Below are 10,369 nucleotides of genomic sequence, written 5' to 3'. Positions count from 1 at the left end.
CTCTAAAATTTTTAACCTTAATATATCGTGAAGGGAAATTAGCTTCAAAGCTGTGAGAGAATCTCGCGTTACTCTGCGGTAACCGTCTTGTGAACGTTTTTTGTAGCGATAGCTACATTACACTAGCATTTCGGGCCTTCAGCGTGGCACTCCTTGAGCTGCGTGGCCGCCCTTGATCTCCATGGCTGCGCCGTGGCTGGCCACGTGGTTGGCCACGTGGTGCGGAGCAGCTGCTGGCGGCGCGGTGGCGAAACCGAGTGGAGGGGGAGTGGAGAGGAGAGAGGGGGAAAAGAGAGTGAATCCACCTTCAGGGACGAAGATGACGAAGGAGCGCCCAGCGAAACGGAGCGGTGAAAGAGGGACTTTGCAATTTGACTTATTGAGTTCCACTCGGTCAGCTGTAGCTATCGCGTCACTCCAGGTTTAAACAGAACTAAACCACGGCCAATTTTTTTTTAGTGAGCTATTACTTTTAATAAGCAACGTTGTCAGAAATTATGTCAGGTGTTCTAGCGATATTCATGAAAATGGCACCTGTTTGGTGTCCGTTGTTAATGGAGTTCGCAAAGTCATGTACAGCCTTAACTAACTGGATGCAAGTATCGTAGCCTATCTAAAATTCATGCTGAAATTTCGCAATGAAAAAAAAATGTGCTTGTTTAGAAAATAAGAATTGCGTCCTTGTACTATGTGGTCCATTGCTTACAAGTTGCTGTTGTTAATGAAATTGGGAGGCAATTATTCTTGGACTATGTCTTTCCGTTTTTATGAAGTGTTTGAACTCTGGCCATCCTCCAGCCACATGAAACCTATCCCTTGCTAAGGGACCCTGACGATAGTATAAACAAGTACTTCGGTTTGGGCGATGGGGGTTTAACGTCCCAAAGCGACTCAGGCTATGAGAGACGCCGTAGTGAAGGCCTCCGGAAATTTCGACCACGTGGGGTTCTTTAACGTGCACTGACAGCGCACAATACACGGACCCCTAGAATTTCGCCTCCATCAAACTGCGACCGCCGCGGCAGGGATCGAACCCGCGCCTTTCGGGTCAGCAGCCGTTAACCATAAGTGTCCTTTAATGGTGGTTGAGATTTCTTCGTATATGGTTAAACTATCACGAATGTCAAATTCTTGTTTCCGCCCAGTTCCCCAGTGGCCAATTCCGCACGCCCTGGTCCTAATTCAGATTTGTAATTCGGCCATTTGTATTCAGACCCGCTCAGAGGGGCAGGAAAGGACACGGATGTCAAACGTTTGAGAAAAGATTGCGGGCCAAAATTTTTCGAGTGAAGTCGTGATGAAGTTAGGCAACAAGTTAGTTGCCTGTCCTGACACTGAGCGGTTGGCTCAGTGTCAACAAATTAATGTTAATTAATTATTCTGTGATACCGTAGGTATTTTTGAGTGAGCCTATTTGTCTCTGTAAATCAATACTTCACGCCTCAACTCACGCTGTGGAAACAAAAAATTAAGCGCTTGTCTTTGTTTAAGCCTCGCGTGTGAACGAGCAGTCTAAGAGCGAGGCGAAAGAGAGAGAGTGTGTGTGTGTGGATGGGGGACCACCGCCTTGCAACTGCTTATTACATCTATTCGAAAGAAGTTACTCTCGTGCTGTGAGGGAGGCCGTAGCGGAGGACTCCTAATTGATTTGGACCACCTAGGAAGAAAGTTATTGCAGTAAAACACGCTGCCGGGCAGGTTGGGGCGCAACTTCCAGAAGAGGAAGCGCTGGAAAACGGCAGCACAGAGAAGGAACGACGGGACATCTGTTACTTGCAGCTGTTTATTAATTCCTGGAGCAACTGTTATATAGCTATGAGGGGAGGGGGAGAGGTAACAAAGAAAACAATTATATGAACACTCGTGAGAACAACAAAAAAACTATCGTTAATAACAGAGATAAACTATAGAAAGCTTAAACTATCGTTAAAAAATACAGATTTTCACACTTACCGAACCACTTTAACGATGAAGGGAAAGAAGATTTTAAGAAACTTATATTCTGAGCCGAAGCATTTGAGAATAAATTGAGAGTATAGTAACATATCAGAGGAAGTGGAAGTGCCTGTGTTAGCACATTATCACATATAATACCTGAAAATGAAAGCGCGTTGTTAGATCTGTACGTGTTATACATTTATTCACCTGTGCACATCTCTCCGCATTTTTCGCATTGTTCTCCCGAATGCTCAAACACTCGCTTTCCGCTTCCGCCTTCCGCCTGCCCTCATCTCTAGGCTATACAATCAGCCGCCTCTGGAATGAATGAAGAGCTGCAAGTAGGGAATTTCCCGTCGTTCCTTATTCTGTGTGAAGACGTTTTGTAGCGCTTTAACTTCTGCAAAACCTAGCATAAAACTGATGCCTGCTGTGGGACGCTCCTAACCGCCAGATACCGGTAGTTGGGAATATCGAATACTAACAGGGATAGTAAGAATTAAATTATTCGAAAAGTATAGACAGTAGTACAATGCGGTTTTCACAGAAATCCACAAAAAATGCGGATGTTTTTTGACAACGACAAATTGTATTACCAAAAGGCTTACATTTGCCAAAGACAGATGGCGCTTCAATTGCATCAATAGCTAGTACAGCGGCGCTTCAGTACCACCTCGATATAAGCATATATATATACAGCTTTAGTGAGTCAGGCCAACCTGGATCGCATTACATTATCATCATCATCGTCATCAGCCTGACTACGCCCACTGCTGGGCAAAGGCCTCTCCCGTGTCTCTCCAATTAATCCTGTCCTTTGCCAGCTGCGCCCACCCTATGCCTGCCAAGTTCTTAAACTCATCCGCCCAACTAACTTTCTATCGCCCCCTGCTAACCTTGTCTTCTCTTGGAACTCACTCCGTTACCCTCAAGGACCAGCCTTCGCATTACATGTTCTGCCCAAGCCCATTTCTTCCTCTTGATTTCGACTAGGATGTCATAAACCTGTGTTTTATCCCTTACCCACTCTGCAGTCTTCCTGCCTCTTAACGTTACATCGGTCATTCTTCTTTCCATACGTCGCTGCGTTATCCTTAACATGAGCTGAACCATTTCAGTTAGCCTCTCCGGTCCTAGTGGCTCACCAGGAAAGCCTTCTGTTAGGCCCGCAGAAGAGCGTGGGCTCTCTGCACGGGGATGCTAGCCCCGCCAGCTCAGTCCTACAACACTCAGTCAGGCCACCATGCTCCTGTCACCGTGGCCGAGTTCTTGCCTCTTGGCGTCCTGGAGCCAGGTGCTAGTGGAGCTAGGCGTCAGTACTGATGAATGAGTTGGTATTTACTGCAGTGTCACCTCTCCGTCCTGGAGATGTCATAGTATACATGGCGACTCCGCTGCGCCCCTGCTCAATTCAAGGAGTGTAGGGCTCCTCATGGTTTAGCTGCAACGCATTCCTCGGTGAAAAGCAGGCTGAAAGCAGCATCACCATGTTTTGACAATGGAAGCTCCACGATTATAAACAGCATGAAGGAACTTGCATGGATTAGTTCGAAATACACGCATAAAGAACTTGGGAAGTTAAAACAATGATGCTACACCTGTGAATGAGGCTTTAAGCTGTTTAAAGTGTTTGACACGTAGCAGATTACGTGGGCGAATCCTACTGTTAATAGTGAGCATAAAGGTATGCGAGGATATGAAAATGATTCCAATACCATGCTAGTAAAGCAGGAGATTTTTTCGTGTTGGTTTGCGCCAGTGCTACGAGAAACATGCACAGACAGCTGGGTGCAACGTCTAAGTGAGTATGCTGGAGAACTTATCGTTTTCAGCCGACTCATTTCAAAACAGTAACAACGTCATGTAGAGTCCCAACAACTTTACAGACAGTTATCGAGACACTTGGACGACGCGGAAGATTGAGGATTTTCCATATATCAACAGTTTCCACGTAGGAGACAAAGTTTTCATATATCGTAAAGTATCATCACCGGAAGTCTTGTTCATGAAATATCAGCGCCGGCATCACAATGACCCCACTGATGATCTGCTTGCACCTTGCTTAGAAGCATAAATGATGAAAGCAGTTGCAGTTGCAGTAGAATGGTTAAGGCGATATCACATATTTTTTTTCAGATACAAAGTAAACAAAGCGCGGGTATCACACCTTCCTTAAAGGCAGACATCAAAACACGGAACACTTTGCGGCGGTGTTCATAGCGTCGTCGGCGTGGCAGCGAAATGTGGTCGCGAATTGGTGCATGTTCTTCAGCTGCACGATGCACCGCAGAGGCGAAGGCGTGAACAGCGACGCGTCGTTTTCTTCCCGTTCGCAATGCTTGAGGCAGAGACCAGTAAAGAACAGCTGCTCCTGTTCCTCAGATGGCCCTCGCGCCAGCGTCGCATTGCGGCCTTTCATGTTAGCGTAGGCCCTGAAAGCCAGAGCGGCACCGGCGAGGTCGGCGACGTTCTCCGAATCCGAATTGTGCCGCGACGAAGGCACAGCGCCTTCCAATGCCTCGCCGTGAGACTGCTTCAAGCAGAGCATTTTTTCTGCCAAGGCCTTTCCATGCCCCGTGGAGGCGGAGCCCCATTTCTGGTCGGATTCTTTCGCTGACACCAAGAATGCATGAACGATTTCGTGGGCGATGATCTGTCCTAAGCCGCCGTAGTTGAACGACACTGGTCCGCCTACCACGAACATTGGGGGACGGAGCAAATCCGCCGATATGAACACCGTGTTGGACTGTCCCACGTAGGCGGCCGTCGGGAACCCGCGATGCGGCAACAAGATGTCGCGGTTGCCGAGTCTTTTAGCGCGCGCCAGCTTAGACGCGCGTAGCCAGTTGAGCAGGAAGTGCGCGGGCGCTGACGGGAAGTTGAGGTAATAGCTGTCGAGGTCTTCCATTGTCTGCATTTGCTTCTGGAAGCCGATGTGGAAACTTATACCTTGTATCTTTTTCAGCGCATGATGTTTCGCCTTCGCGCCCAGCCACGTTGCCCGCGCAATGTCTATTTCGGCTTGCCTGCGAACGTCGAGCGCCATGGCAGTGGCTGCTTGGATGGCCTTCGGGGGAACCGCCCTGAAGATGAAGGCGCCGTAGAGTGCGGGGCCCATGACGGCTGCGACCCTCTCCAGACATGTCTGGTTGTGTGCGGCGACGCTGCTGATCAGCCGTCTGTCTGCGTAAGGACCGTAGTTTCTCAGCAGGCACCAGGCCATTTCGCACTTGACGCCGTGATGGTTCAGTCGGGAAAGCAGGGCGTTCAAGAACTTGAGCGCGGACGGCTTCACGTACAGGGTATCGTTAGCGGCGTACTCTGATCGGCTGTGCGCGGTTACCGCTTCCTCCCACTCCTGACGCGACACCGTCTTGGGCGTGAAACGTGACAGCTGTCGCACTTTCAGTTGCGCATAGGTTTCGTCCCTTCTGCGCCGGTGAGTTGCCAGGAGAGAGGAGGCCACATTGTCAGCTTCGGACACCATCGAGAGCGCGTCCCAGGTGTCGTTGTTACTGGAGTCATGGTAGGCGCCGACGTAATGAACGTAATAGTGAGTGATCTTGCTCGTCCTGACCAGTTGCGCGCGTTTTACGATCCAAGCTTCGAAGTTCTTGTTGAAGCCCACGCTCACGAGTTTCTTTCCGTTCACGGAGATCAGGTCGTGCATCATGAAGAACAGCACCGTGTTGATACCGTAGCGAAAGAAGAGAGCGCACATAATGTCTACGGCGTTCCTCTGCCCCTTGTCGCCCATGGAGACGAGGTCTAGTCCCGCAGTGCGCATGAAACTGCGCAGGTCGCCGATTTCCGATCTGTCGTGTCTCAGAATGTTGGTACAGGCTGCGTAGAGGCTCGCGGCTTTGTGCACCGCTGTCCCTTTCTTACTTTTCAACAACGACCTTCGGAGTAGCCTCGTGACGGCACTGTTCACGTCGAAGTCCATGTGGCTAGTGCGGCTGAGCCAGTGCCCGTTCTTTGTCCTGCAGACGTGCCGGTAGAAGTCGTCGCACGGGGCGCTGTCCGGTGAGAAGTCGCTCAGAGTGCGCGCCAGCCAGCTGCAGTGCCTCTTGGCGCATGTCTGGTTGTCGCCGCCGGCTCTCGGGACGCGCTGAGACACACGGGGACCGGGACCAGAGAGTGTCAGCGCTACCCCCACCATGAAGATAACCACCATGAAGGCGACGAACACTACGGTCAGGCAGCAGGTGCAGCTCTCGTAGGGGAGCGTTAGGATGAGAGACGACCAGTCAGAGCCTTCACTGCTGCTGTGCTGCCCGGAGTCAGAGGTTAGCTGCGAAATGGAAGGAAACAATTCATGTCAAGTAGTTGCATAGCTTTGTTTAATTTTTGTGCCTGTTTACTCCAACATGAAGTCTGCCCTGCATTCACTCTTCCGAAGAAGACATTGACATCCTTAGCCGCGAAGTTCATGTACATGTAAATGAAATCGTAAAGTTCCGCACAAATCAAACGAAATATGGTCACAAACAGCGACGGTCTGCACCATTCATTTGGAAGCGTATATCGTAATGAAAGCGAATATGTTCACTCAGAAAAATTGATACATGATCATCATCACCTGGTTGTCAACGACATGGCCTTTAGCGCATTGTCCACCTTTCAAATAAAACTCCAGTTCTCATCCCAATATCCTTAAGCGCTCGAGCATGTTTATTTTGTAACTAAAGAGCACGGCTGTGATAGCGTGTTAATGCGCTCACTTTCTTTGCTCGAAGCTCTGAATGAGCGCGAGAGCCGAAAGAAAGAGGCAGACGAAAACAATTACCTCCAACCAAACTGCTGCTCGGGAAATCTTGTTTCCCCCCGTGACTATAAGGACGCTCCCCACTAAGGCGTAATGCACGTGACAGATATAAAACGTTACGAAAGCTTTCATGAATACTATAACAGCATATGTTTGCTTTTCAACGACGTGCTATTTTAGTTACCGCAGTTGTATATCGTAGCAAGTGCAATATTTGCTCGCACAGCTGTTTGCTTCTTTTCTACTGCTTTTGCGAGAAAAAGAAAAGAACAAATGCTCGAGGCAACGGCAGCATTAATGGCAGTGGGAAACACGACGAAGCAAAAGCAACAGCCTAAATTCGTGGCCACATCTTCCAACTCTGTAATTACGCGCAGGCTTTCGCGTCCCAAAGCCACACCGCATACCACATCAGTATAGCCATATTCAAGATAGTAGGAACATAATGTGGAATTTCTCAAGGTGGCCGTTGGCTGTGAGAGAACCGTAGTGGAGGGCTATGAACTTGCTTCAGTTTCCTGGAGTTCTCTAGCGTGCGCTTCACTGGTGTCTTTTCCATTTTGCCTCAAACGAAATGCGGCCGCTGCAGCCGAGATTCGAGCCCGCGTCTTTGAGAGCAGCAGCCGAACTGCGTAGCTACTAAGCCACCGCGATGTGCCCATATTCAAGACCTTCATATTAAGGGTTAATTTGAGTTACCGTAGTCTAAGGTGCCTAAGAAGGATAGAGCGAGGGAAAATATTGAAAATGCCCTGTCCACCGCTGCGGCAGTGTGGTCACAAATCGCCTCCCAGCCTCATGTGCGGGTTGTATAAGGAACAGCAGTAAAAGATGGAAGATCTTTGGCGGGGCATACTAGACCTTCCATGAGGTAGAGTACAGGTACGGTGCAGGGTCGGTGTAAAGCTGCCGGATATTGGCAGGTGGTGCGACCGGTGGGCCTTGCGCCGGACCGGGCTGCTCTTGCTGAGCGACCAATCATTATTTTAACGGCCACCTACCACGGCGGATAGTTTGCTCACAATCTGGTGGGCAGGTTGTGATGACGCCACAAGGTGACGTAACCTAAGTGGCCGACCTACCTCCTAGGTTGTTTCTCAGGGGATTTTTCGGGGATTTTTTACTCACGCTCAACGACGATGACGCCGGATTTTCTGCGACACGAGCTCCTTAACGCTATTGCGTTAATAAAATATAAAAACACGTGGCCAAGGTAGTCATGCTCTAAGAACTCGCGGAGTGTATACGCTAGGTTTCGAAAGACTATGAAGACGTCTGTATATTAGGCGGAATCTCTCTGCAGCCTCTCTGCCATTCCAGCCAGGCAACTGTAGTATTTCAGTTAACGGCGCCTTTATACAAATAAGCAGAGCTCAGCGACGCAAGCGTCTTGAAGTTGAGGGCAGAGTGGCATGGTCAATGATGCCCACAAACCCACCGTTTGCACAGGCAGGAGACCTATCAGCTAAAATAACAAATAAACAGTTAAAACTCACAGCAGACCGGCTCGAGGTATGCTCCGTAGTCGACGGTGGCGGACTCGTAAAACCCGAACGCGGCGCGCCTCTTTCACGGAGCAATATTGCACTCATTGCCGGGAGCTCCGTCATCAACTCCTGTGGCCCCCTCTGGAAAATCCTTCTTCTTCTTTCTTCTCCCGGAAGCGGCGGTGATTACGAAAAGTGCGAGTGCACTTCGAAGAGCTGTTTGAGGCAAATCTGGACGAATTTTTCTTCTGTTTGGATCGGCACCAAACTCTGACAAATCGTCCACCGTGCGTACGTGCCATTGTTTCAGAGGCAACAACAACTGGATTCTTTCTGTAGCGTGTAGTAACAATAAGAAATTAGAGGTCATGAGGCTGAAGACGATATCGAGCCTGCAAGGCTGTGCGATGTTGTTGCCCCCGCCCCCCCCCCCCTTTTCTTTTCTATGTAGCACCTGAAAAAGAGAGAACACCCTGTTCTCTCGACTCATGCTGAACGAAAAATAGAATGAAATAGTTAAAAATTCGCAAGAAATTTGGAATTCATTTTTTTCGTTCACTTCTTGGTACAGTATTCGTTGCTATCGTCTTTCTCAGTGTCATTTCCCAGTCTCTACGTCAATGTGCCTGTAGGATCAGCGTCAAATGAAACGCGAAGAGAACTGAAATGTACACAAAAATTATGGGGTTACTTTTAAGAGGGCGCTGCGATAGCGATTTGCTCTGAGTCCACTGTGCACGGATGGAAGTTAATAACGACGACGACGTCCAAAGCACCACGCGAGAGACTGGCATTTAAACGCGCTCAATTTTACCAACAAACCAACAACGGCAACGCAGGAGGTTCGGCTGCGGCGATGGCGTAGTGGTCGAATGCACTCGCCAGCGAAGCTGATCTGTTCGCGCCGATGAGAGTCCGAATTCTGGCTTCGACCTTCAAGTGTTTATTTATTTATTTATTTATTTCATTCACTAATTTATTCACTAATTTATTTATTTATTCATTTATTTATTTGTTTATTTATTTATTTATTTATTACTTGTTCCGCCCTCCTGATACTCTCACGCCTCCTGCTACGTTTGGTCTCTCCGGTAGCGATGTCAGTAATGCCGCAGCCTCTTAGCTCCTAAAATTACGCCAGTACTGAACTTTCCGTGCGTCACTTTCCTTGTTCGCGTTTCATTTGACGCTGATAGTACTGCTAGAAAGGCACGTACAATAAGTTAATAAGCAGGTACTCTTGGAGAAGGAACAGCCTAGCCGTTTAATATATCACCACACTTAAACGTCGTTTTTTTTTCGTTCTTTAGCATGAAGTAATTTTAGCGCCCATTCCCTGCAGATTGAGGCGAACAACGTCCAGTTTAGAAGCCGAACATGAGGGCGAACAGTTTGAAGAACTTAACGAACATGATGGCAAACTTTCCGAAATACTCCGAAACTTTATTTCATAAAGGTATCGAGCAGAAAAAAAAAACCTTTCATCCCCGAGCGGTGTTTGGGCCGATGGCGGTGCAAACAAATGAGTTTCGCATCCCGCTGCCTTAGAACACTCGGTCATCGATGCAGTCTGTCACTCTGCGCGCATAACTAGCCTCTCGGGCTGTCCTTTTAATATCGAATCTTTATTGTATTTCTTGTGTTTGTTCCCAGCTGCGAATGTTTCCGAAGCCTGTCAATAAAAAATGATTTTGAGAGAAAGAACTTTTTTATTGTGAACCACAAAAGATGGAGAGGGGGTCAAAGTCGGCTGGCAGACTCTGCCACTGCTTCTGTGAAGTGCATATAAGTTTGTTACTTGAACGTTTGACCTCGCATTCCATTGTACAGTGGGTTAGCGTAAAATACTCACTGTCACACCATGGGCGCGAGTCTTTAACCTGGTCGGGAACATGCAAATGTGTAGGCAAGATGATTGGGATATACTCCTGCTTGAATTTTTTTCCAATCTGTGGATTTCGAACCTGTTTAGGATTTCGTGCGGTGGCGCTTAAGCCCTAAGTTCGCGGCGGATTTGTCTTCCTCCTTTTCTGTCGCAGGCCGACGCTGATCAAGCTGGTCGCCAGACACGAAATCGGCGCGAGTAGCCGAGCGCGCTGTCGCTCGCTACCCAAAGGTAAGCAGAGAAACGTGAGGTTCCAGGACTTGGGGGCAGCTACCACTATCTGTGGGTCCT

The 10,369-nt window shown here is 48.6% G+C and overlaps 1 protein-coding gene across 1 annotated transcript in view; it reads right to left on the bottom strand.

Moving 5' to 3' along the window:
* Nucleotides 1-4,040: 4,040 nt before the first annotated feature.
* LOC144095437 (neprilysin-3-like) overlaps nt 4,041-10,369 on the bottom strand; it is an 8,175-nt gene continuing 1,846 nt past the window's right edge. Inside the window, exon 2 of the mRNA XM_077629177.1 lies at nt 4,041-6,232. Coding sequence (XP_077485303.1) covers nt 4,124-6,232 — 2,109 coding nt within the window. The 3' untranslated portion in view covers nt 4,041-4,123. The remainder of the gene's footprint in view (nt 6,233-10,369) is intronic.

This window comes from Amblyomma americanum, chromosome 6, assembly GCF_052857255.1.
Source record: "Amblyomma americanum isolate KBUSLIRL-KWMA chromosome 6, ASM5285725v1, whole genome shotgun sequence".
NCBI classification, from domain to species: Eukaryota; Metazoa; Arthropoda; class Arachnida; order Ixodida; family Ixodidae; genus Amblyomma; species Amblyomma americanum.
Note: the sequence above shows the minus strand (reverse complement) of the source record. Positions and strands in the feature narration are given on the sequence as shown.